The following is a 27936-nucleotide window of genomic DNA, read 5'->3' on the forward strand; positions in this document are numbered from 1 at the left end:
AAAGATCATGGCATTGAGTCCTATCACTTCATGGCAAATAGGTGAAGAAACAATGGAAACAGTGACAGACTTTATTTTCTTGGGCTCAAAATCATTGCATCTGGTGACTGCAGCCATGAAAGTAAAAGATACTTGCTCCTTGGAAGAAAAGCTGTGACCAATCTAGACAACGTATTAAAAAGCAGAGACATTACTTTGCCAACAAAGGTCTGTCTAGGCAAAGCTATGATTTTTCCAGTAGTCATGTATGGATGTGAGGGTTGGACCATAAAGAAAGCTGAGCGCTGAAGAATTGATGCTTTTGAACTGTGGTGTTGGAGAAGACTCTTGAGACTCCCTTGGACTGCAAGGAGATCAAACCAGTCAATCTTAAAGGAAATCAGTCCTGAATATTCTTTGGAAGCGCTGAAGCTGAAGCGCCAATACTTTAGCCAGCTAATGTGAAGAACTGACTCATTGTAAAAGACCCTGATGCTGGGAAAGATTGAAGGCAGGAAGAGAAGGGGCCAACAGAGGATGAGATGGTTAGATAGCATCACCGACTCGATGGACACGAGTCTGAGCAAGCTCTGGGAGTTGGTGATGGACAGATAAGCCTGGTGTGCTGCAGTCCACGGGAGTCACAAAGAGTCGGACAGGACTAACTGACGTCTGCATCCTTGTCATTCCCACGTGACCATTAAGAAAAGTGACAACCAGAGGTTTAGCGAATTGCCCAAAGCCACATGGTTACTGAAAACCAATATTTAACCTTGTTTTCTTACCGCCTCCTGAACTCTACTTGCATCCATACATAGCCCCAGCTTTACGTAACCCAGCGAGTATTTGCACCTGCACCGCGGCTTTGCCCTAAAACATACCGTCCTCGCGGCTACGCGTCCGGGATTGTTTGGGCGTCTCCAACCTGCACCACGCGCGCCCTCTTGCGGCTACAGTGCAGACTGGGCTCCCCGCGCTTCAAAAGAAACGGGAAGTGGCAGTGGAGGAGTGAACTCCTTGTAGTGGCCGCGGCACTTAGGATGCGTGTCCGGGGACTTCGGAGCGCGGGGTTGGGTCGTCCGCTCCGGGTCCTCCGCGCGTCCCAGCCCCGGGCCTCTGGGCAGTCTGAGCGGCGCCAGTGCCGGCTTGGGAAGAATGCGGACCAGCGCCCCAGGCAAAGTTTGGGGATCAAATGAGTCTGGGAGCTCCTGGCCGAGTCTCGGCTTCCCCATCTGTGAAGTGGAAATGATGACAACTACTCAGTTCTAGCCAAGACTGTCCGGAGTCGGACTGGCATTGGTGGGACTCTCAGGAGGGCACCAGAGGTGCTCCTACTGCTCTCTCCAAAGCCCAGGGAAACTTGCGCCTCAGCCTGCCGGGACATGGGGTGGAGCACACACCTTACTTTAATGCCTGGATTGGTGCACATACATATACATCACAATACCAAAAATACGTTAGAATTTTGGCCCTTCCACTTCTAACCACCGTTCATTAAAATGGTTTCTAGTCCTTCTCAGCTGAAAATGACTCAGGATACAAATTGTTTGCATGATCACTTTATCCTTTCTTATGTTTCAAGGGGTAATTTGACTCCTAACAAAATCCAATCCTCCTGTTAAGGATTTTTATTTTTTTCCTTAGCTGGTTAGGTTCTAGGTATACTGGGAAAATATATTTATTTGCATTTCATCAACAGCTTAAGGTGATTTAATCTGTTTAATCCCCAGCTTTCATTCCAAGCAGAGATGGAGGCAGCCACAGTTCTTCGCCCACTGATGTGTGTCAGGCAGAGTACAGGGCACTGGAGGCAGAGAGGTGAAGCAGACGGGATGGTGAGGGGTGAGGGGCGGCATAAATTGTGACTGGGCCACAGACAGCCCTAGCCGTGGTGGGTGATACCAGGAGACCGTGTGTTGTATTGTTGGGGAGGAGGGCTCTTCATCCTCTGGTCACCTACACAACTGGGCTCTGCTGTGACCTAGAGGAAGGATGTCCCATGGAGGCCTTGAGGGGATCCAGCCCCCCTCATTTTATCTGTTTCTAGTATAGAGACTCATTTCCTGCAGCCACACAAATATTCTAAAGGGTCAGAATAAAAAGGGGATGAAAGGAAAAGAATCACTGAAGAAGACCAGTACTGGCGGATGTTGCCAAATGCCAATTTATTGCCTTTATTTCCTGACCAAATTTGACCCTTTGATGTATGTGGTTCTCCTGTCCCACCCCCACCCCCGACATGCATGCTTATGGCCTCCCTAGAAAGCAAACAGAAGGGCCTCTCAGGCCCTGGTCTGGAGGGATGTCATTCTAACCATATTTTAGAGTAGACACTTAGGCCTTTTCTTTCTTGCGTCCTCTGTTCTCCTTTAGAAAAGTTGGAGCACTCTCTGAATTCTGTAGCATCTTTTCAGAGGGCATCAGTTGCCAGATTGGGCAGTGAACTGTGGGCAGGAGGGAACTCAAAAGTCAGCGGGTGTGGAGACAAGAAAAGACGGAAGACCCTTTCCCAGTCACTCAGTCATGTGGTGATTGGTGATGTGAGTGAAACTCGGGAAGAACTGCTCTCTTCTCCCCTACTCCCCACTTCATAAGACTCCCTCTATCATAAGCTCCAAATACTGATCCTCATTCTGGGGTCCAACTCTGGAAGAAAGAAAGAAATGGAAATGGTCTCTAAGTACGTGAGAACATGGTCCACCTCATTAGCAACCAGAAAAGCCTTGAAGACTACTGTGAGATGTTGAGCAGTTTGGCAATTTAAGAAAAAGTATTTGGCTGTGCACTGGGTCCTAGTTTTGGCACATGGGGTCTTCAATCTTCATTGCAGCCTATGGGATCTTTAGCTGTAGCACTTTAACTGCGAACTCTCCGTTGCAGCATGTGGGATCTAATTCCCTGACCAGGGATTGAATGCAGGGCTCCTGATTTAGAAGGGAAGAGTCCTAGCCACTGGACTACCAGGGAGTTCAGTTCTATTCAGTTCAGTCGCTCAGTCGTGTCCGACTCTTTGTGACCCTGTGGACTCCAGCACACCAGACTTCCCTGCCCATCACTAACTCCTGGAGCTTGCTCAAACTTACGTCCATCAAGTTGGTGATGCTATCCAACCATCTCATCCTCTGTCTCCCCCTTCTCCTCCTGCCTTCAGTCTTTCAAACCAGCATCAGGGTCTTTTCTAATGAGTCAGCTCTTCACATCAGGTGTCCAAAGTATTGGAGTTTCACCTTCAGCATCAGTGCTTCCAATGAATATTCAGGACTGATTTCCTTAAGGACTGACTAGTTTGATCTCCTTGCAGTCTGCATGAGGTCTATTCAGAGAAGGCCACCCTGGAGTTAGTCTTCTGTGGATCCTGGTTCTTCTGGATGACCAAAGAAGTGTGATGCTGGGTTTGGCTGAATTGCTAAATATCCTGGCGATGAGATGAAAAATAAGACATTTCCCTGTCCAGTGATGCACATGAACAGGAAATCTCAGCACCTGAGTCTTCTGGTAGATGTTGTAATTTGGGAACCCAGTACCCATCCTCCCTTTCTTTCTCTGGTGGCAACACCAGGTTCTCCTTTGGACAACCACTGTCTCCCACTTCCAGCCTCCAGTTCAGGTGTTGCTGGCTCAGCCCCCAGGTTCCAAAGGCAGTTGCTAGGAGTTCTGCTAGCCCACTTGTCTCCATGAGGGTAGCTTACAAAGCTGGGGGGGCCACCCTGCCTCTGCAGAATTTTAAGTTCAAGGTATGGGCAGGGTGTGGTGGAGCCACAATGGAAAATACAGTGACCAAGTGTTAGCAGCAGCTGAGCTGTCTGTCACCACATGAAGGCCAGATATATAGGAGACTGGGGAGATTCTGGGCCCTGGAAGAAGGAGAGAGTCATGTAGAGGAGACTGCCTTGTTGGACTGGCAGAAGTGAGAGTCTTTAAGGTTGACTGAGACAGGAAAACCAAGATGGGGTTGAGCGGGGAGGTCATTATAGCTGGAGCCAAGTAGTGAAGGCAGAGTAGGAAGAGATGACACGGGAGAGGAAGAGGTCAGGACAGATTTTATTCCAAATGCCATTGAATAAAAACCACTGCAGAAGATTTTTGATCAGGAGAAGGCAGTGGTCTGACACCTTTTTAGGGCTCACTCTGGATCCAAGGTGGAGAAATGCATTGTATTTGGGACAAAAGTGGAAGCAAGAAAAGCCCTTTGGAAGCTGTTGTGGAGAAGAAGGGGGCGGTGGCATATATGAGGGACAGGGCAATGGAGAAATGTGAAGAGATGGGATTCAAGGGCACAGAGACAAGACAAAGGGGGAGGAGGCTTGTGGCGAAGTCAGGTGATCTTGGTTACTCCACTTCTCCCAGCCTCAGCTTCCTTTTCCAAGCAGAAGTACTACCCACTTCACAAGAGTTAAAGTCTGACAAGTGTAGTGGTAAATAGTACTGTTTTTGCTAATCTGGATTTGAATCTCATGTCTGGCAGGTACCAGCTGTGCGACTTTATCCGAGTCAGTTAATAGTAGATTGTAGCATTTGTTGAATACTTGTTTGTATTAACCAATAGAATCTTCCCCAGCATAAGACACTTACTCTGTTATTCCAGTTTTTTGGGTGAAGGAACAATAATGGGGAGAGAAAAAGTCATTTGTCTGAGGTCTCAGCCAGGATTTCTCTAACCGCCACATTCATTACCCTAGCTTTTGCATGCTGAAAACTGGGATAACAGTAATACGCTTTTAGGTGTGTTTGAGAGGATTCAAGAGGTGGTTGTAAATTATTATTTAAACATTATTATCATATTTTGGGGGGGTTTCCTGAGTTTTGCAGGGAGCAGGTATCACATGGAAAAAAAAAAAATCTTTGGATTAAAAAAAAAAAAAGACCTTTCAGGTGAGGGGAAAAAACTGCAGCTGTTGGCTCCTCAAAAGTCAATTGGAGATTGGCTGTAGGGGCATGGCTTAGAGATCCTGGTGGGGCCGAAAAGGAGAGTTGTTCAGTTGCTAAGTCATGTCCAATTCTCTGCGACCCATGGACAGCAGCACGCCAGGGTTCCCTACCCTTTACTATCTCATGGAGTTTGCTCAAACTCATGTCCATTGGGTCATTGATGCCATCCAACCATCTCATCCTCTGTCGCCCCCTTTTCCTCCTGCCCTCAATCTTTCCTAGCATCAGGGTCTTTTCCTGTGAGTCAGTCGGCTGTTCTAATCAGGTGGCCAAAGTATTGGAGCTTCAGCTTCAGCATCAGTCCTTCCAATGAATATTCAGGGTTGATCTCCTTTAGGATTGACTAGTTTGATCTCCTTGCTGTCCAAGGGACTCTCAAGAGTCTTCTCCAACACCACAGTTCAAAAGCATCAATTCTTCCACACTCAGCCTTCTTTATGATCCAACTCTCACATCCGTACATGACTACTGGAAAAACCATAACTTTGACTATACTTTGTCGGCAAAGTAATGTCTCTGCTTTTTAATATGCTGTCTAGGTTTGTCCTAGCTTTTCTTCCAAGGGGCAAGCATCTTTTAATTTCTTGGCTGCTGTCACCAAACCAGACTGGGGCGGGGGGGGGGGGCCGGGGGGGGCGGGGGGGGCGGGGCGGGGCGGGGCCAAAACCTGAAGTACGAACCTAGAGGCGTGCCCCGGGGGGAAGGGGCGGTGCTAGGATCCGCAGCGCATGCCCAGTGGTGCTGACCGCTCTGCCGCGGCTGCCGGCGCCACCGCCCACTCCGGGCTGGCCAGCGGCAAGCGGCCGGGGAGCAGAGTAGGGCCCGGCTGGGCGAGCGCACGGCCATGGCCCCGTGGCTGCAGCTCTGCTCGGTCTTCTTCACGGTCAACGCCTGCCTCAACGGTTCGCAGCTGGCCGTGGCTGCAGGCGGCTCCAGCAGAGCGCGGGGCGCCGACACCTGTGGCTGGAGGGTAAGGAGAGGACAGCTAGTTTCTCGCTGTCCCCCAAAGCTCGGGGGCACAGGTGCTCGCGGGCAGTGGAGCCCACGCCGACTTGCCTGCTCTCCGTCCGTGGCGTGCTCGACAGGGCTGGGATCCCGTCTGCTCCCGCCCTCCTGCCGCCCTCCCGGGGCGCGCGTCCGGCTGCCCCCGGCTGGGTTGAAAGAGGCCGCCCGACCCCCGGCTTTGTGTTGCTAATGAGGCGCGGCCACGGGCTGGGGTCCGGCTCCAGGCGGGCGGGCGAGAGGGGCGCCCGGCGGCGAGCGGGAGGAGGGCGCCCCACCCTTTGTTCCAGGCCCGGGACCTCAGGGCAGCGCTTCCCCGGGATAGGATCCTCCGCGCTGTCCGAATGGGGGGCGCTTTGGAGCGGGAGTCTGAGGAGGGGTCTTCCCCCGCACCTCCGGTCCTCAGCTCTGCAAAGGTCTGGGACCGCCAGGCAGGGAACCCTGAATGTTGGGCAGGGGTGCGCCCCGTTCTCGGGACTGCTTTGTTCCTTCTGGGCCAGGCCATCTTACCCCACTTTCACCCCAGCTCAAGATTCCTGTTTGCTTTTGCATTCAGCCCTTTGCCTAGCGGATGGTCTCTCAGATGACCCTCTCTCACCCACGCACACCCCGACCCCGCTTGAGTTGCGGATATTTTTCATGACCAAAGGGAGTGAGATTGTCACCTCGGTCAGGTGTCTGAGAGCAGAGGGGCACCGTCGTTCGTCCTGTGTTTGGAGCCGTCTGCCCCTAACCATCTGAGCGATGGGACATGCGGTTGTGCTTCGGCGGCTTGCCTTCCCAGCTCCTGAGCAGTGCTCCTGGGCTTGGGGAGCGCGAGGACTTGGAGACTGTATCCATCTGATCCCGGCTCCCCTCCCACCTAAGCCAGGGTCAACCTGGCGTGTGGGCACTCACCGCCTTCAGCTTTGTGGAGAGGACACTGGCTTGCAATCAGGCAGCCACGAACATGACCTTGCCTCTTTTCCTGAGCAGCAGCTTTAAGCCTCGATTTCTTCACTTGGAAAATGGGAGTAAATGGGGATTTCCTAGTTTACCTAGCACTGCTTCTCTGAGGGAAGGGTAGGGGGTAGATCTCTTAGAGCAGTGTTCATCCACCTCTTGTGGGGTACTGTGAATGAGCCTCAAGCAGTCACGGCCTAGAACTGGCACCCCTTTAGGAGCACAGGCTGGTGCCTTCACCTCACTTGCCCTGCCTTCAGAGAAACACAGCAAGGAAGACTAGGTACCAGCTGGGTAAGCTGAAATGTCTTCAAACCCAATAGCTGCAGTGTAGACAGCTATAATCCACCTTCTCACGAACCCCATAGTGAACAAAACCTCCTTATTTGAGTAAAACATCGCATTTTCCTACTTTGCCCCATTTTAGTAAAATACCACTATTCTTTCTTTTTTTTCCCCCCAATAGATACCAAGTTTTCCTGTTTTTACGTTTAAAAAGTTTTCCTTAAGGCTATCCCCACATTGACTTACCAGTCTTTAAATTTTTTAGCTCTAAACTGGTATGTTGGTGTTTGAGTGAACAGCATCACAGGCATTTTATTCTGTTTTCATAAGATGGCATAGGTGGATCAGTGTAATTTGCTGTTTTTCTGCGGTTGCCCAGGTGGCTTCATGTGTCCATGCACCAACTGTGTTAAGTTTTAATGCTGCGGGTACAGCAGGTCCCTAAAGGAGCCGAGCTGGTGGCTTTGTGCTATCAGTGAGAATCTGTTCTCCCCTTAACCTGCACCCACATAGTTTTAATGGTGGCCCTCGCTCCAGTGGCTTCGCATTCATGCTGGAGGTAACCTTCTCAACAGCTCTTAACCTTGGTCCCACAGTCCTTCCCTTGGGGTCATCTTCACCTACTTTGTAAATAAGCATGGAAGTCTCAGGGTCACCTCCTGGATTCCGGGCTCTCCCCAACCTAATACCTGGTACCTTCTTTCTTGGACTTGTTCTTTGATGCACGGAGCCCAGCTCACCCACCTGTCTCACATACTCAACTCCCCAGCCTCCACCTGCCCCTCCCACCCTGCTCCCTAACTCCTGTGCCTATGATGCTGCCGAGGGCACGCTTCTTCCCTGCTCCTGGGGTGCCTTTTCCTCCCCTGAGAGCCCCGTGGGCCCAAGACTCAGCTCAGGTGATGTTTCTTCAAGGAGGCCCTCTCTGAATGCTATTCCCCTTGCTTCGCGTTGTCTTGCAGGTCCTTGCCTTTGGCTCTCACCAGACTGCATTGTCAGTATGTGTTCCCATCTGTGTCTTCAGACTAGTTTCCTTAGCCAGGCACTTAACCTCTTGTTGGTGGGCTCAAGGCTTGGTGCACTGTAAATCTTGGCTGAACCCAATTAGACCCCGCAGTCTTCCTGCTAAATCCTGTATTAAGTGATAGATTTTAAGAAGGGGGCAGGGGAGGGATGAAGATCAGAGCAGTGGGCTGCAGTGTCTTCCCTGAGGCAGGCTTTTGTACATGCTGTTCCCGCCTGTGTTCCTTCTCTTTACACCTCAGCCTCCCCTCTCAGCTCCAGCTTCCTTCAGCTCACTTCCTGCAGGAAGCCCCCTCTCCCCCTACCTCCCTAGGTAAATTTTTCCAGAAGTTGCTTTGTTAGAGGGCTGGCCTAGTAAGTACTGATGTACAGCTACTTGGGTGTCTGATTCATGTCCGTGTGACCTACCTGACAGTGGGTGTTCAACCCCTAGACCTTGGTCTCAGTTCTGAGGTTGCTTACCGTCTATTTGGGGTCGCGCTCATATCTAACAGTAGGGATTGATGCTGTGTGATGCGAACAAGTGAAGGCTTCCTGTGGGTCTAGGTCACACAGAACCTGGAGGGTAGAGGCACAGCAAGGCAGAGACGTGAGCCCTGAAGGAGGTGCAGGATCTGGGTGCTGGAGAGGAACTGAGCGATTGACCCCCTGCTCTCGATGGAGCGGGTGTTCCAGGAACTCTTGCCCCTGCAAGAATGTGTGTTTTCCCAGGACTCACAAGGTGACTGGAGCCAGCTAACCCTCAGCAGCTGTAACCCTCCCTTTGGGGTTGCTCTCAGAGGAGCCAGCCTGGTTTAAGTGGTCAGATTTCACAACCTCTCGTTATTAGTGGGGCAATTAAGGGGCTGATACCATCTCAGTGTTTTAGAAATGAGTTGTGGGCACACTTCCTCAACTGCTTTAAAAACAGAGTCTCTTAGGGCACTTGCCAGGTAAAGTTGCCCTTTTTGAGTAATACAGTTTTCTCAAAGAAGTAACAAGTTGTAAAACTTCCAGAGGGGCCAGCATCCTCCTTGAGAGTCTTAACTGCTTGCTTCTTGGAAGTGGAGTGGTTGTGTTTGTGATGTGTAATTATATCAGTCACTTGCACAGAGGTTCCCCCCACCCCGCCCTCTCCTTGCCTTGCTCATTGTTTTAAGAAGCCTATACATGGAACAAGGAGTTAGAAATCTATTCCCACAGGTTTTTATTCAGTGGCTTTTCCTGCAGTGGAGGAGGAAGGAACATTTCTTGCCTTCTTACCTAAATGGGATACCCCTTCCCTGGTCTATTATCCCTGAAACTCAATTTCCACTGCCTCCCCTCCCAAAAGTCTGCTTCTTCAGGAATTCAGGAAGCCAGAATGCTGGCATCGTCTTTACAATGAAGTGCAAGTTTCCCATTTAAGGCAAATACTTCATCTCAAAAGGTAGGAAGAAATAGGGTGGTACTTGGAAAAGAAGAAGTTGCAGCTGATTAAAATTTAGGTTCTTGATAAAAGTCCAATCCAAGAACTCCCTTGGCTGCGAGCCCAGCCATGTTTATTTAATTCTGAATTGGATGTGTTTTCATTCACTTTCAGCTCGTGGCTCTCAAGCCTGCATCTGATCTGCCTGTCCTGTGCCTGTGTTGTCCATGTTACACATTGCGTCTCTAAGTTAAAAATGACTCAGCCCTGGTTGACACATTTTCAGAGAAACATGTTTATAAGAAAGAAGCGTGATGCTTTCTTCCAGCCTGCTTTGCTCTGTTAATTGGGAATCCTCTGGCTGGGGTCCATCTTTCTTGAGCAGCCCTCGCTTCCCATCCCTCCCCCATCCGTCCAATGGACCCAGAGCCCCTGCAGTGCCTGAGGCATTGTGCTAGTTATTAACTGGGTGGGTGGGGGGGCTGCGGCAGGGGGAGATTGGGAGGGTATAGCTGGGTGAATGAGCCCAGCAGCTAAGTACTGGCTGGGGCACTATTTCCTTCTAGACATTTCTCAAAGTGAAGTCCAGAGCCCTTCCAGTATCAGGATTGCCTTGGGAGCTCATTAAAATGCAGATTCAAGGCCAGTGAGACCAGAATGGGCATGAGGTGGGTGGGGTCCAGGAACTGATATTTTAGCAAGTTCCTCTGATGCTCTCAGCGGTGAGAATCACTGCTCTAGGAGAGAAGACTTCTGTGATGGCAAGAAGGAGGTGAGAAGCCACACCGTAAACATTTAAAATCAGAGCTTGACGTTAAATTACTTCACTGGACCTTTAGAATGGAAAGTGGAGACTTTGTCCAAGCCCTGGAAAATGGCAGGGGTGAGGCTGGCTGAGGGGACCTGGGGAGCCAGTGGTTCCGGGGGTGCCTCTGGTGCTAGGGACTGAAGAGGAGGCTGGGGGTGAAGGGGACTGACGCCTCCACTGGATTCCTCCCCAGAACAGCTGGGCCTGTCTGGAAAACAGTCTCAGGAAAGAGTCGAGTAGGGTCCAAATCATATTCTCAGCCGTTCAAACCTTTCAGACAGCTTCCTTACGAAGGAAAGAACTGCTAATGCTTTTTTAAGTCTTTATTTTAAGTTGAGTATTTCTCATGCTTCATTTGGCTTAAAATGTATTGGGTTTTTTTTTGTTTTTTTTTTAAAGCTTTCAAACTCTCTTTCCCTCATCAGTCCCTAAACTTTTCACATACCATGCCCAGCAGATGTCTGCTGCTGCTGAGGCCATCCCATCAACAGTTAGTTGTTCCTTTCATTCCTTGCTGCCTCTTGTGTCTGCCCCTGATGGATGGGTTCTTAGGCTTCTGGAAGCTCGGGGCCCCTCACCCTCCATCTGTAAAAAAAAAAAAAAAAATGGGATGAAGCAGGGGTTCAGGTACCCTTAGAACTTAACAGGCTGGGCTGGGGGACAGGTCTGTCTTTGGAGCAGACCTTTGTCCAGCCACCCGAGACTGGCAGCCAAGACCATTTCTGTTTCACATCCCCCGCAAATCTGGAAGTTTTCCTGACCTCAGCGGGCCCCAGGGACCTGTCTGTGCTGGTGCGGCAGGCCCCATCTCCAGGCAGCCTGACTTGCCTGGGCAGTGGGGGGCAGTGTCCTCCTGGGCAGTGTTTGTCTTCGCTGCTGGGATGTTCTGAATGGGCCTGACACATGATTAGGTGACTGATGGCCCCACAACACATTGTCTCCTCCAGGGCCTGGGGCCTTTGAAGCTCTTCCCTGTGGGAAGTAAAGAGACTATTTGCTCTATTAAAATGCCTTGGTATTTCCTCTTGTTTAACCACAGGCCACTTCCTCTCTGCCACTCTAAACCCGGCAGGGCCACCGGCTGATTGAAAAGACACAAGCCCAGGAGTGATCACATCCTATTGAAACAGATAGTCTTACTGCAGATTAAAGCTGGGGCAAGAAGAGACCAAATCTAAGAGGGATTCCTTGAGATGCTCCTTATCTTGCTCAAATTTAGCCTGTTGATATCATTCACACTTAAAGTCATGAATGCATTCTTTTTTTGTTTTGTTTTTTTCAGAAGGCACTCCTCCTAAGTTGTAACCAAATGAGTTAGTGTGTGTTTCATTTACATAAAGCAGGTTAAAGTGACGATCCACTGAATTTCTCATTGTGTGAGTTGGGAACGCTTCAGTGTCTGGGAAGGGCATGATGTCTGTTCATAGGAAACCATACTTGGCTTATTCTCTGCTTGTAGATCCTGCCTGTTTGTTCTCATGTGCTCAGAAACCCAAGTAAGACGTTTATAGCTTAACTAATACCAAGAATATATCTGGGGAGACTGTCTCTCCTGCTTTCCCGAGCAGTATCTTGAGAAGGTTTAATTAATAACACCAGGCATGAAACTAAAAATTGAACAATTGAAAAATTACCTACAGTAAACAAAGACTGAAATTTAAACTCCATCCGTACCCTGTTTCTTTTGAAGGGGCCTAAAAAGGGAATGACTAGTGAGTCTCTAATGAAGACTATTATTTTAACATTTGCAACTCCATTGTTCAAAGCATCCATGATAAAAACAGCTTTCCTTTTCTTTGGTTCCTTGTTTGGAAATGTTGGGGAAAGGTGGATGTAGCTAATTAAGGCTACAACATTTAAAGGGGGGAGCTTAATAAGTACCAGCTGTCCTCAACAAATCAACCGGGTGGATGACAAAATAAAGATGTGATGTGAACACACATGTAATTCTCTTCTAAAACGGAAGTTGGCCTATAAATTGTCTGATTTAATAGGGTAAATGAAAACTACCTCTACTATGCACTTTAAGAAGCATTTGTTTTATAGTAAACCTCATGTCTTATTTGCATAAAGCCTGTGCATTAAAAGTTGTAAGGGCAGTAGATGGCAGGTACTGTGGAAAGTTTAATACACTGTAATTCTTCTGTCCGTTTCTTCACTCTAAAGCTGATCTTAATAGACATTAATCATGAGGCTTTTCATTAAAATTACTACATCATAGGGAAGCTTGCTTGAACTTATCAGAAATGCCTATAAAATTGTAGCCATGACTTTTGAAAAGAGAATTTGGAAATTGATAGCATTAATGAAAATGTTCAGGTGGAAATTTACCTTTTACACATTAAATGAATATTTCAAATGAATCCTTTTAAATCATAAGGGATCAGGCTTTAAATATAGCTGTTTTTCAAATTTGAAAGTCCTTTACTCCCTAAAAAACCAGGAGTTTTTCCAAGTGTTCTGTTTTGTCAGTTTTGTAGATTTTTTCCCCCCATTGAATGGTAACCCTTTAAAAAAATGCTGGCTGTGGCCCCAGACTTCTGTTCTGAGCTGGGCTGTTTGACTTGCTAGTGGGAGGTTGATGGGGATAGAGGGAGGGTTTCCTTGGAAAGAAGAGGTACGTTTCCCTGAGACGGGCCATATGGTTCTCTATGATTTTATTCTGTCCAGGTGATTTCTGGTTTCTCTTCTGAAAAGCGTTTCTTTCCCTTTTATCTGAGGAAAATACAATGCAATCCAGACGAAACGCAGGAGCGAGCGGTCAGCCTGAGCGTGATCCCAGCTGAGTGACCGCACATCGCCTCCATCCTCTGGAGGGGGCACATTTGCCCTGGGTGGAGCCCAGGCACCCACACGGTTATAGGATTTGCTGTGACTGCTTCCTGTCTGCAGTTCACAAAGACATTTGGAGTGAGGCGGCAAGAGCAGCTCCTCTGTGTCAGGCCATGGTGTAGTACTGTGGTTACATTTTCTGGGGAAGTACAAAGAGGAGTGGGACCAGGCGCCTGGCTGCAGTGGCTTCCTACCCAGGCGGGGCTGCGAGGCCTGGGGGCTCAGAGACAGCGAGATGCAGGGAGCTCCCCCTCCTCGCTCTGCCTGGCCCACTCCCCCAGAGTAGTATGAACCAGGGTTCCTGCTCCGCATCCCAGAACATTCCGCCTGTGCATTTGCCTTGGCAAATGCCTTGCCTTGCCTGTGGCAAGCAGGGTGATGAGGGGCTTGTGTTTGAGGTGCTGCTTGGCCCCTACTTTGCAGACTCTGGCTTTGTAGCTCACGTCTTGGTTGATTCCCAGGAGCTCTGGCTACTTGTTTTGCCTCAGTTTCTCCTGCTTTGGAGGAGACTCGCCTTTCCCTGGGAGGCTTCTCCACAAAGGCCCCCCAGCCTCCCTCCATGTGACTTTCACCTTTGCCAGGAAGCCTACCTTAAGTGAAATCAGACCACTCCCCCTCCACCGCCGGCCTCCCATCATGGCTCCAGATTTAGTGAGGGCGCATCCTGCCTTCTGCAGTGATGCAGTCAAGAAGGGGAATCTTGATCTGTTTATGAAGAAGACACTTAATTTGGATGGTTCAGAGGAGGCTTTGAGGAAGAGATTAGATGGCTAGAGAAGACAGACTTCGCCCAGGGGACTTTTGAGCAGGGCCTCTGGCAAGTGGAGCCCGGAGGTGAGGGACAGTTTGGGCAGAAAGAAAAATGTGAGTAAAGCTGGAGGAGGGCGGCTCCTCGGAGGCGGTGGGGACAAGAAGGCTGAAGACCGAGCCTGGGACTAAAGGGGTGTGCTGAGTTTTACCCACATATGCACCTGTCAGGAATGGTGACACTTGGAAGGTTTCTCCAGCAGCCAAACAGCTTGATAGAGGTGACCCTCAGCGACCTTCATTCCTTCATTCAGTGTGTATTTGGTGCTTTCTATGTGCGAGGCCTGGTTTCTGGAGCTTAGATTGTACTAAGGAAGACAAATAGGATAACAAACTGCCAGAACCTGACCACTGTATTTAAAATAGCAACCACTACTCTCTGTTGCTCACCATTTTTCTTCACTTGAGTTTTCTCCATAGAACTTTTTTTTTTTTTTTTTACCATGAAACACACAGTATTTTCTGGTCTGCCTGTGCGTTTCCCTTGCTCCCTGAGGGCAGGGCCTTGATCTGTTTTGCTTCCTGTTGTAGCAGGAGATCAGCAGTGGCACACAGTAGATTCTCCCTCTGTGTGACCAAGTGCCCTGCAGGAAACCAGGGGCCATGAGAGCGGGCGATCTTGGTGGCCTCTCTGAGCAGGTGTCATGTAAGGCGAGCAGTTGTATTAATAATGCCAATGTCCTCTGAAGTTCTGATTTTCTTTTATCTTTTAAATTTTATTTTGACTGGAGTATAATTGGCTTTATTTATGTTTTCTTAACATTGGTGCATCATGTTGCATTAGGTGCTGAGCGTTGCATAAAAATACATCCGACTTCATCCACACTGCGGATGATTGGCACCGTGTCCCCAATACTGGCCAACCACTGGGCTGCAGGACAGGTTCCCAGGGAACAAGAGAGGCGGGAACCGGGGCTGGTCCTGGATGGCAGTCACACTTAGGGAAGGGTTGGATTCTTGAAGAGGGGGTGTTTGGACTGTCCAGGTTACGCTACACGGTGAATGGAAAAAAAAAGTAAACGAACGAAAAAGGACTAAGGGCTAACTAAGCATCCTGGTTTTGGACTTCATGAAACAATGTGAACGAGATGACCCTCACTCCCTGGCAGCAGCCCTTAGTGGTATGTGAAAACTTGGTGGTTTTAACAGAGAATCAAGCCTCATTTTCTTTCGGTCCCCTTGGGTTGTGAATGCCTTTCATTTTCTGAAGTCACCCACCGGTCCATCCAGAATCAAAGATGCTCTTTGCCTTCTTTCCAGGGCTGTGGGTTTGCCGGCCAGCTGTGGTAATGAGTTTCTGCCCAGCTTTGATTTCCATGCCTTGCCTCCCCGTGGGAGGAACTGGATATTTCTGATCTTACCTCTGCTCATATTCAGATCCAGCCAAGCAATCAGTGACTTCCCGGGCTTTTTTGTGGGAGACTGTGGGAAAAGTCCTGGTTGGCTGGCTATGAATTAATGAAATCCTTAGAAGGCTTCCCTAAAGATAGCTCCTGTGGTTTTAAAAAAATAGCATTGCCTTTTTTAATTTGAGCAAGAGGTCATGGAGTTTTACCGAAATTAAGCAGGGAAAATGTAACATCTGGTTGTGCGGCCTGAAGACCGCTGTACGGGGGCGGGGGCGATGGGCTCCCAGTGTCCGGCATGCCAAGGTGCGCGCCACCCAGGCCTCTCAGGGCCGCTCTGGACACGTAGCCTGCCCCTTTGTTCTCCTCCCTGCGTTTTGAACCTCAAGACACAGAAATGCTATCCTGACATCTTTTCAGTTGAGCACATTTCCCGTCTACTGAGCTTTATTCCTTATGCTTAAAGGGTCACACTGCCCACCCCCCCCCCCCCCCCCCGCCTTTTAAGTGCATAGTTTTCAAGTTGGAGATTAGTATAATCATTGCCTTTATCTCATTAAAAAAAGATGGGGTAGATAATGGGAGAGAGCTTGGGTGGAAGGCAGGGGAGTTTTAAAGAGCCGTTCTGAAAACTGGAATTCTGATAAGAGGAGGAAGAGAATGATAAATTGCAGACAAGTTTTAGGGAAAGGCATAAAGGCATTTTAAAGGGACTTATGCCTTTTATAAAGGCAGAAACCTAAATTATCTTATATGTCTGCTGTGTGTATATACGCCCCCCACCACCCAGTTAAGTGAATAATAAGTCACATTACTATGTTTTTAAACAATTTATGTCAATTCTGAACCTATTCTGTATTAAGACTTTATATTTGGGAGCACACATTTTCTGCAACTAAACTGAAAGGTGAAATCGTTGCCGCCCAGCGCCCATGCAGACCAGCAGTCACTCGTGCCTGGGGCTTCCCTTTACTGTACTCTCTCCCACATATTTTGGATTGTGAAAATTTCAAACCTGTAGAAAAGTTGAAAGATCAGTGGGGTGAACACGAATTTCCCCTTAGCTGAGAGTCACCAGTGCTTTGTCCCCGTGTACCTCAGTTGTCCACCAGTGTCCTTCATGATTTCTTTCTGAATCACATTCCAGGATTCAGACAAGAGCCATTCACGGCTTGTAGACATACCCTGTCTCTTTAGTCTCCTTGCATCTGATGGAGTCCCTACATCTCTTTTTTGATCTTTTGTAACATATACATTCTGAAGAGTCGGGGTCACTTGTGGTATAGACGGTCACACAATTTGAGTTTCTGATTGTTTCCTCATGATTAGGGTCAAGTTAAAATTTCGCAAGATCTCTCTAAAAGTTCAAGTGCAATGTTGTTGGATTTTAGGTATCAGTAGGTAACAAAGATTGCTCTAGCAAAGAGCAAAATGTGTTTTTTTCTACTTGAAATTATTGCACGTAGAGACCTTTCTAATGATTTAACTCAGTTTGGTCTTGTATTATTCATTCTTTTTTTTTGTTTGTTTAATTCAGTGCTATACAGAAAGACTTCTCTTTTACTTTACTGGGAGTCCAAAGAAATGGCAAGGTGTCTTTTGCACTATCTTGTAATTTAACTTTTTTCCATGAAGACGATCTGGAATCAGCTGTGCTCTCAAAATTGGGAGTGTCACGTCCCAAGAGTGCTTAAGGTTTTTGCCATTCACTGGAGCTTGTTTCAAAGAGTTGTAGATGTCACCCTCAGCGACTGACCAGGAATGAGTTCCTATTATAGCTTCTGCTTTGGCCTGGGTGAGTGCATGGCCGAGTGCTCCCTCACACCAAACTCAGCCGCTTCTTTCCTTTGTGCTGAGAAAACATTGAGCTTTATTTCCAGAAAAGGCCTTTTCCTTCTCCACTCAGAACATGTCCTTAAAGTCAGTTTCCAGCCTTCTCCTTCTGTGAGTACATGTTGCCTGAATTATTTTATTAGAGACCCTTAAGAGAGTTTATTTGTTTAACGTGAATTACTATCTTCTACCTCATGGCATGCTTTTATTTTTTATCCCTACTCTAGATTTCAGGGCCAAAGACACAGAAAATTAATATTGATTATTTTTAAAAGTAAGTTAAAATGTCAAAAAGCAACAAGTTTTTATTCTCCCAGGGTACCAGGGAGACGACAGAGACAAAACCTCCATCTTTTATTCATAAGTACAGGGAGCTGGCGAGAGCGCAGGCAGGCCTGTGTGCCCAGCATTTGTTCAGCTTTCAGGACCAGGCCTCCTCCCCTGCTGGCCGTGAAATGTCATGCCGAGATGCAATAGTGGGACATTCAGCGTCCAGAGAATGGACTGCAGAGATTCAGTCGTGCTTTTCATTTTATTTTCTGGCACAGAATCCACAGTCGCCTCTGTGGCCTGACAGCAAAAGGCCGGAGAAGGATGGCTTGGGGTGCTGTGCTAGAGTACACGCGGGGCACCGAGGCGGCCAGGGTGTACCTGGGGAAAGGGCGACCGGCTGCCTGGCTGAGTCTGGTGTGCTCTGCTCAAGGAGAGAGAATGCTAGTTTCCATGGCTCTGCTCCCTTTGGTTTTGGTGGGGGAGGAAGTGCAGAGTGCTTTCCAGTTGAGAAATCACTAACCATCTCTGTGTAGAGGGCAGCCCTGGGGCGGGGAGCTAAGGCTCGGAGGCTCTTTGGACTCGGATGTTTTCTTTAGAAAAAGAGAAATCACGCAGCATTTGCTAAACAGGCTTTAGAGCAACAGTTTTCAATTGAGGGTGATTGGGGTATCTCTGGCAACACTTTTGATTGTACTGGGAGGGGTTTTGCTGCTGGCATTTAGTGGGTAAGGGCCAAGGATGCCATTAAACATCTCAAAATGCACAAGTCAGCCTTCCCCAATAATGGCCCAAAAGGTCAGTAGTGCTGAGGTAGAGAAACTCTGATTTTGGAGTCCCTTTTTAGTATTTGAATTTCGCAGCTCACTTAGCCTTATAACACTTTTTAACTTCCTTTCTGTTTAATAGAAGCTGCTGGTTCTATAAATCTGCACTCAGGATGAATTTCCATTAAAGTCTCTAAGACATATGATTAAACTATTGTGGTGCTCCGTGAAGATACGCCCTGAATGCAACTACTATTTAAAATGCAAAAAGACGGTGGGGTTTTTTTTTTGGTCATAATTTGATCAAAGTAGCATAACCTGTGCCTCTGTTTTTGTTACTCACTGATGGTCTGTGGATAACATTACATTTTTTCAGCATGAAACCCAACACTTCAAATCCCTAAAGCAGTCTCAAATTTATGGTTAATAAAAGCATTTATTGTACTGGATGTCATCTGTTATATCACTCTGGGGCTAGAAACTGGCAAGCAGTGGACAGGAAATATTTTCATTTCAAATCGCTTCAATCTTATGGTCTAGGGGCAGAAGTGTCTGATTTCAGGAAAGCCGCGGTGAATAGCATAGTAATGAATGCATTTTTAGTTGATTAAGCAGGCATTCTCTCCCTTTCAAACAGTCTTCTCTCTTAGGCTTGGTGGGGCTAAATAAACATGTGATCTTAAATGATAGCATTTCTTGGGTTGGCCATTCTTCTCCTTTGATCATCGTAAACTTTGCAGAGTGTTTTCCAGGAATCCTCAGCAGGGCAGGAGAAAGCCGGGGAGAAAGGCTCGAGTCAAGTGTTGACCCTCCTTGTAATTGTTTACGAGCAGAGGGGGTTTTCTGAGATGATGCTGACTCTTCCGAATTCCTCTTTAAAAATGGAATCTAGTACTCTGCCCTCAGGATCACGAATTTAGGAGGGAAAAAAAAAGCCTTGTTATTACTTTTTTTCTTTCTTTTCAAAGGCTGCAATTTTATTGTAACTTGAGTCTTGATCCCCCCACCATCGCCAAGTAAACAGGGTAAGGAGAGTTCCATTCAGAGGCAGCTCTGGGTGGTGATGATGTATCCAGGGTGAGAGGTACCTTTGGTCCCTGCTGCCCAGCGCCTTTGAACGTGTTATGTAAATCATTGCTTCCCCTGAGCCTTGGAGGTAGACGGATTATTTCTGATGTGGTTCCTTTTTTTCCAGATGAGGATTCCAAGGCACAAAGAGCCAGGAAGGGATTAGGATGGGAGGCCACGTGACTCAGAGAGGCCTCTCTCCGCCAGAAACCAGTTCTTACCCTGCCCCCTGCCCCCAGCAGGCCAATTTGCCCTGCCTTCCCAGCACCCAGCCTGAGATGGACATCAGCCATGTGCTGCAGAACAGCTCATGGGGGTGGGAAGAGAGCAAGACTAGATACCAGCGAGTGCTTTGCAGAGAATTAAACCACGATTCGGCATTTACCCTGGAGGTTCCCAAACCTGGCTGAACCCCAGAAGCACCGGACGGAGGAACATTCTTGGGGGTAGGCGGGGGTGGGAGATTCCGGGACTCACCCCAGATCTGCTTAAGTGGGATTTCCCGGGGAAGGCTGGGAATCTGAGTTTTTTTTTAAAAGCTGCCAGATCAGTGATTGCCAGGATTTTTGGGGGGTTGGGGTAGGGGTGGATAGAGGGTTTGACTACAAAGGGGCAGAACAAGGGGATTTTTGGGAGATGATGGAATTGTTCTGTGTGCTGACTCTGGTGGTGGATACACTGATGTATGCATTTATACACCTATTTATATATTTATACACGTGTAAATGCATGAAACATCTTCCCGGGCAGCACTAGCGGTAAAGAACCTGCCTGCCAGTGCAAGAGACAAAAGAGATGGAAGTTTGATTCCTAGGTCAGGAAGATCCCCTGGAGGAGGGCACGCAACCCACTCCAGTATTCTTGCCTGAAGAATTCCATGGACAGAGGAGCCTGGCATAGCGTCGTAAAGAGTAGGACACAACTGAAGCAACTTAGCATTCACTCATGCATACATTTATATGTGTGTAAACTCCTGGAACTGTACACCAAAAACGTCCATATTTACATGTAAAAAAAATGCTGCTCCAGTGAAACTGAGCTATCACTGAGGTGTCAGGTGATGAGTTTTCTAGCTGTGGGAGAATGCTACCTGGAATTGCAGAGGCAGGTAGGCAGATCCTATCGAGTGGAACTTTGTGTAACAATGGACATGTTCTTCTCGCACTGTCCATTTCAGCAGCTGTTCACCATGGTGGCTGAAGTGTGGCCAGCACAGTTGTGGGCCTGAATTTTAAATTGTACTCAAGTTTCAATACCTGCACATAGCTAGGGGCTGCCCCTTGGGCAGCTTGCTTCGGAGGCAGACATTGCCATAATGGGGGGCTTTGGCTTTGTGCCAGCTGCACACAGGGCCCTGTGGTCCTTCGTGCTTGAGGAACAACAGTAAGTCATCCCAGGTAGAGGGAAGAACAGGCACACAGGCCAGCTGTCTGGGTTGGTAGGGGCAGAGGAAAAAGGAACTTTGGAAAGAACAGTGATGTGAGGTGGGCCCAGGCAGGGAACAGTCTCGCCAACTGGAGGAATCAGCTTTTCTTCCCTTATGTGCAGAAGTCTGGGCCAACTGTGGGCCATTTCCTGCCCCAACTTCCCAACCTCGTTCATCTTAAAAAGACACAATAGTTAGCATGTTCCTTAATTGAGCTTTTCTGTTCCCTGAGATGCTGGGAGGTACAGGAAGCCATTGGAGAGTTCAGGGGAATGATGTGCGGATAGGGTTAGGGGGTGCTTCTAGCTTCACAGGGGATTTGCTGGGTCCCCGTGTCAACTTGGACAGGGTGTGATGAAGAACCTGCATGGGCATATCCTGCTGCTCTTTGGGGACGAGATCCTCTGAAGAGGCGCCTGGGCGCAAACCTCCCACCTTAGGCACCCAGTGCACGGCTTCCGTCTCAGTGTGTGTTCAGACACTCTTAAGCCTATCTCCCCACCCTCATGTATTTATGCTGTCTTAAATAGCGTTACTTTTCCAAATGCATTATAAGAGTGAGATTCTGAGAGTGTGACCTTTTATTAATGCAAACCAAATGGGGACAGAAATAATGTTCCAATTTGTCAACATATTTGTTCTTAAATTGGCTAAATGGCTAACAAAAAAATTCATGAGCCACAGGTTTTTATAAATAAGGAGGTTTTGTTAATCTTACATAAAAGAGGGCTTACTCGAGAGCCTAAGGGGGTGGTCTTTTTTTTTTTTTTTTTAAGAAAGGGCTTTAAAATTACAAGAGCTATTTTCTTTATTTTTATATGAAAATGTCACATCTTTGGATCAGGAAGAGAAGGACATTCTGGATCATAATGTCTTTGAGCAGAGGTCCCTTGTGTTGCTTTTATTAATTGGTAACTTCAGTTTAATGCAAAAAAAAAAGCATAATGAGCATTAAATGATTCTTCCATTCTTGAATACATAAACACATCTTGATGCAGAGTTGTAATCACTGCATTTTTTAATGGCTAATTTCACTTTGTTTTTTACTTATGTTAGTTTTCTGATGATCTTCCCATGTTTCGATGTCACGGAGTTCACAGACCTGTCGCTCTTTGTGGCCGTATCTTTCCATGCTGTGTGCCCCCGCCCCTTTTATTGCTCCTGTCCCCCCCGTAGATGAAGCACCCAGGCTGTTTCCAGGTTATTGCTGTTATAAAGCTGCTGTGCATGCCTTCATGCAGATTGCTTTCCTGCCCTCCCACCCTTGCCATTTTGGTTTGTTTCCTTGGCACATAGTGTTTCCCAAAGTGGAATGACCGGGGCAGAGGTTTTATAGCTCTTACTACACGTTGACCAGCTTGCCTTTTGTAACGACTGAGCCAGTTAACAGTGCAGACTTGTGTTTTGAGAAGAGGACAGATTTGGTCCACAAATCCCAGCTCTGCCTTTTGCTACCATTTATTGTGACCTTGGGCAATTTTCTTCATCTGTAAAATGAGTTAATAATCGTTTATCTCCCAGGATTGTTTTGAGGCTTGAATAAGATACTGTTTTAAAAACATTTAGCTCTGTGCCTGGCCACGTAGTAGATACATTTATAATGATTGGTGGCAGATGGCTTTCAGTGAATAAGTGTGCTCGTTTTTCCACATCCTAAAAAACGTTGACATTTATAATTTTTATTTATACTTTGTTATTTGAATGGCACTGTGTATTTGTTTCATTCTGAGTTTACTAGAGTGGGACCGATTCTTTCCACCTTCTTATTTACCTTCGGAGTAAGTTTTAATGCTTTGTGTGGATGAAATACTGCTCGGTAAAAGTATTAGGGAAAATGTTGAGTAAATGAGGGTTTTAAAATAAGAATATTGATTGAGTGAATCTTTGGGCTTAATAGCTTATTACGAAAACAGCTGAATCTAAGCACTAAGCATTTTCATGGGAATTCTATCTGTACCAGTAATTTGGCTGGCAGACCTTTCTTCAGACATAGATTTTTCCCAGGTTGATTTTGGATTGATCACACATTTCCTGTGAATCGAATATAAATGAATCTTGTTTTACTGGAACTTTTGTGCATCCTGATCTTGGGCTAGAAGTCACTCTGTTAGACGGTCTCATATCCGTGTGATCTGCGAGATGAGGGCCTCTCAGGCCAACTATGACTGTCGACAAGGTGGGTGACCCTCTGACTCACAGTTTCTTTACTTACACAATGGGGCGGTCAGACTAGAATTATTCTGAAGAATTTAGGGATTGCTTTTATTGAGATAACTTGAACTTTTAACTCAGAGGGTGTAATTTTTCTATCCTTCCCATTCCATTTCCTTCTTGAGTTGGTCCCTTCTGTTTCCATCTGGATTCTTGCCTCTTGCACCTGGGTGTCTGTTTTTGATCTCTTTTGAGAAAGAAACACCCAGCCTGTGGCCATTTTTGCAGCTCTTTCTATAATAAAAGTAGCATTTGTCCTCCACAAAGGTTTTGTTTTGTTTTGTTTTGTTTTTTGATTCATACACAGGGAATTCCCCAGCAGTCCAGTGGTTAAGACTCTGTGCTTTCATTGCCAAACACATGGGTTTGATCCCTGGTCAGGGAACTAAGATCCCACAAGCTGTGTGGCGGGGCTAAAACAATTTTTTTTGTATCCAGGTTGCTTTATTTCTACAAAGTGTGCCCACCCCATCAACACCTCTGTCATTGTTGATTTGTGTCTGTTGGTGTTTACCTGAAAGTATTCAGTATGTCCACCTGCCTCCATCCTTCACATTTCCTGTATACTTGTCCACATGCCCAAAGACCCCCTCGCATCTCTTGGTTTTTTAAACATTACACTATTGTTAATGATTGCTTTCAACCTACTTAGTCTTCTGGACCAGGAGCTTTTAGGGTCCAATCAATCACTGAGTCCATAAACAAGGGCACTGCCTCAGACTCCCCGTGAGCCCTGAATTCCATCAGGGTGTTGACAGTCCCGGAGGCCTGGACTGCTCTGTCATCGACTGTCAGGGGAAGAGAGGATTTGGGTCTGTGCATAGTGGTGGCGGGGGTGGGAGAGGGCAGCTGCAGATAAAAACTGACCAGAGATAAGAAATAGTTTGTTTGGCAGAAAGTCTGCCTGTGGGTAATTGCAGAGCTGAGAGATTAATTTTCCGTTTCCCTTTCACCCCCATTTGCATTGAATTGCCTTCTTTTTGAAGTATAGTTGATTTACAATATTATATTAGTTTCAGGTCTACAACGTAGTGATTCAGTATTTTTACAGATTTTAGTCCATCTAAAGTTATTATAAAATAATAGTTCTCTTCCCCGTGCTGCGCATTACATCTCTGTATCTTATTTTATAGCTAGCTGTCTCATTAGGAAAGCTGAAGATGTGAAAATAGTCACATGCACATGCATGCCCTCACCAAGGGATTGCTGTCCACTTGGTTTCCATCCAGGTGCTCTCATCCTGAGTGGTTGCCACCTGCCCAGGTTGAAGTGGTGTTGCTTTAGTCCTTGGTGAGGGTCCCATGGATAATGATAAAAATATTTGTGGAAGAAGTAGAATTTAATGTCCATTAAGCTCCCCCTGCCCCACCTTTTTTGCATTAGGCTGAAATTACCAATTCATAAGAACAACACAAGGAAACTCTGCTTGTCAGTGCTAACGGGCAGGCAAGGAGACAAGAATGCTTGATAGGCTGCTAGGAAGCTGGTCATCTCCACAGGGGTCTATGATGCAGGTGGAGGGAGGAAAAGATGGGGAGAGATTGGGGAAGAGGTCACCCATGCAGAGACCAGAATGGCCTACTGCTTGAGGACAGTGAGAAAGCTTTCTTGACGAAGAGTCTTATCTCCCAGGGTCATGCCGTCCGGAAGCTCTGAGCTTAGACAGGAATGATGACAGGATGCCCTGGGAAGGTGCTGGGTGGTTTTAAACCACTTGCAGCAGTGATAGCTGCTGCTGCTGCTGCTGCTGCTAAGTTGCTTCAGTCGTGTCCGACTCTGTGCGACCCCACAGACGGCAGCCCACCAGGCTCCCCTGTCCCTGGGATTCTCCAGGCAAGAACACTGGAGTGGGTTGCCATTTCCTTCTCCAATGCATGAAAGTGAAAAGTGAAAGTGAAGTCGCTCAGTCGTGTCCGACTCTTTTCGACCCCATGGACTGTGGCCTACCAGGCTCCTCTGTCCATGGGATTTTCCAGGCAAGAGTACTGGAGTGGGGTGCCATTGCCTTCTCCTCAGCAGTGATAGAGCAGTGTCTTAATCCCCTGCAGAAAGGACTGAGATGTGCGTGATACATGCCGCTTGCACCTCTGAATACCCTTACCCCAAGAAATACAGCTTGGTTGTGAACACTTCCCCTGAACCTTTACCAGCACCCCGTGATTTGATGTTTCCCTTCTGTAGCCTGTAACTTGTGGTACTCTGCCAGAAAGGCACTGGACAGGATAGCCCGTGTTTGGGTTCACAGGCACTCTTGACGGTCTCCCCAGTGCCACCAGCTGGTTCCTCACTGAGTGAGTTGCTGTGCTTTGCTGGTAAGACTGAGGATGAGGAGAGGCATGGGAGGAAGGGGCCAGTCTCCTCAGGATCTGCTCCTTAATGGGAACTAGTTCTCTTTGTTCCACTCTGGGCTGGTTGAAGCTTCAACCCTTGTAGAAAGCTCTGTCTTCGGTGAAAAACATCTTGAAATAGGCTTCATACCTATGGAAATTGAAAAGGAGATTAATCATAGGGACTGTTTCTCCTGTTCTGATGTGCCTCCTGCCCCCTGTAAGTACAGACATATTTGAGAAGCACCACTGTTCTAATTTGGAAACGTGAAGCTGGCCGCTCCCCAAAGGTGCTCCCTCACCCAGTCTTCACTCAGGCAGGCTCTTCCACCTGAGTGTCACTTCCTGGCCCCCGTCTGAGTCGATTTTAGACCCTTTGCTGCTGCTGCTGCTAAGTCACTTCAGTCGTGTCCGACTCTGTGCGACCCCACAGATGGCAGCCCACCAGGCTCCCCTGTCCCTGGGATTCTCCAGGCAAGAACACTGGGGTGGGTTGCCATTTCCTTCTCCAATGCATGAAAGTGAAAAGTGAAAGTGAAGTCACTCAGTCGTGCCCGACTCTTCGAGACCCCATGGACTGCAGCCCACCAAGCTCCTCCATCCATGGGATTTTCAGGCAAGAGTACTGGAGTGGGGTGCCATAGACCCTTTGTGCGCTCTGCAAATCCTGGGTGCCCTGTGAATAGGGCTGGATTACTTACTGAGTAGATACTCAGTCTACACACATTAGGGCTATGGGTTAAAGGGGTTTGGGGTTTTTTTCTCCCATTTTGGAGTGTGTGATGCCAGGAGGATCTTGGTGACTTGGCTCATCTGCATGGAGGTGCCACCCTGCCTATTTCCATAGGGTTGCTGGCAGCCTGCGGGGACTAAGGCTGTTCATCCCGGACCTGTCCCCCTGACTCCTGGGAGGCAGTGGGAGAGTACCCCAGGGCCACCTCTCTGCTGGGGTCACTTGACTGGGGTCACTTTGCCCTGTCAGGATTGTCCAGGAGCAGCGGAGATGAAGTCCGTCTAGCTCAGACAGTTCCGTGCCTTTGCAAACAACACATTTCAGAAAGGATCCCACCACCACCCCCATGGCATTGTAAGGTGGCGGAAGGAAGCGGTGGCTGACAGCGGAGTTAAACAAACTTGAAGGTAGGTCACATTTTTGACATACCATTTTCCTCCGCCGTACCAGCAGCTGCCCTCTGCTTTGAAAGGGAGCTTAGCTGCTCACATAAACTTTGGCTTGTGATAATGTAAACTATTATTAGGATTATCTTTTTATTCATAATATATGCCTAGCTCTCTGTCTCCCTTATTTATGCTGTACTTGAAACACTCATTCACTCTCAGGACCCAAAGCCCTCTGAAAACCAAGAAACACTTTATATAATAGACTATCTATTTAAATCTCTCTGTGGTTAGAAAGAACTCTGGGAATGAAATCATTGGGTTGAGGAAGCTTCAAATCTCAGCAAATGTCCAGATTGGAACTGGGATGTGACGTTGATGAAACATTTCAGTTATAAGACATTTTTTTTTTGTTTTTTAAATGAAGGTTTGTCCCAAGGGTGGTGGTTTTGATACAAAGATGCTTGATTTTCATTTTGAGAATCTTCAGCTTTCAGAAGAGTCTCTTCTCCCATTTCATCACCACCTGGTGGAACCGTCTGTCACTCGGGACATTCTGGAAGTTAGAGAAGGTCCCCAGGCTCCCGCTGTGGTCAGCCGGAAATACCTCCCTGCATCTTTCAAGGGAGGGAAGCCCCAACAGTCTTGCCTCAGGTGCTCCTGTGTGGTTTGTCAGCAGAGGACAGGTTAGTCTGCAAGCCAAAAAAAAAAAACAAAACCCAAACTAATAAACTTTTCAATTTTTCATAAGACGACTCTCCCACCCTTTTGTTTCTCCCTCCACTGCACCCCAAAGGAAGAAGCAGACTGAATTTTTAAGCACATCTGGACACTGTTTTTGTAAAGCTCTTACCCTGAATTCCCAGAAGGAACGTATTGGCTCCCATCTTTCCAAGCAGAAACTGAAACGACTCCTTTGTTTATAAGTACCGGGCTTGCATCTGTTAATAAATCTGGGAAGAAAGAAGTTGCACTGACATGAGGGTCCTTAGCCAGGCCGACACACTCTCCTCTGCTCTCTCTTGAAGTCTTTGAGAGGTGCTAAAGTCTATGTTTGGCCCTTTTCGGTGGGAGTTGGGAAGCAAGGAGTAAGGGCTCCATGTGTCCCGTCTGAAATGACGTTTTCTGCTTTCTGTGACTATAACAGTGTTGGGGCAGGGGTGCTTAGAGCCCTGGTCTGTCTGCTCTTGCTACCATGCAGGCCCCCTTGGTGAATGCCATGTACAAGCAATCAGATTAGAATGCTCCAGGTCTGAGAGTCCAGAGGTTGGCAATGGAATCCACCTTTCCCTTATCAGATAGTGTTTGTTTTCCTCTTAGGCAAATCTTCTAGAAGGTGATTGTTGCTGAGGAAAGTGAGGCTAATCTTTCTTTAATATCAGTCAACAAGATGTTGGCCTGGAGTTCTTCAAGAATGGGGAGAATTTCAAAACAGCGTGAAACTTTTAAAACTGAGATAGGTATTTGCTATGTTGGGTAGCTTGGAAGTTCCTTTTTTTTTTTTTGCCCTTAAAAAGTATGTTTATGAATTGAAGCTGTACCTTCTGGAAGACATGAGTGTAGTCTGGTTGTGAG

General features: G+C 47.5%; 1 protein-coding gene across 1 annotated transcript in view; it reads left to right on the plus strand.

Moving 5' to 3' along the window:
* Nucleotides 1-5669: 5669 nt before the first annotated feature.
* The window catches only part of IL17RD (interleukin 17 receptor D), a 68493-nt gene continuing 46226 nt past the window's right edge, over nucleotides 5670-27936 (plus strand). The window contains exon 1 of the mRNA XM_070776452.1: nucleotides 5670-5878. Within this exon, the coding sequence (XP_070632553.1) occupies nucleotides 5753-5878 (126 nt within the window). The 5' untranslated portion in view covers nucleotides 5670-5752. The remainder of the gene's footprint in view (nucleotides 5879-27936) is intronic.

This window comes from Bos indicus, chromosome 22 (assembly GCF_029378745.1).
Source record: "Bos indicus isolate NIAB-ARS_2022 breed Sahiwal x Tharparkar chromosome 22, NIAB-ARS_B.indTharparkar_mat_pri_1.0, whole genome shotgun sequence".
NCBI classification, from domain to species: domain Eukaryota; kingdom Metazoa; phylum Chordata; class Mammalia; order Artiodactyla; family Bovidae; genus Bos; species Bos indicus.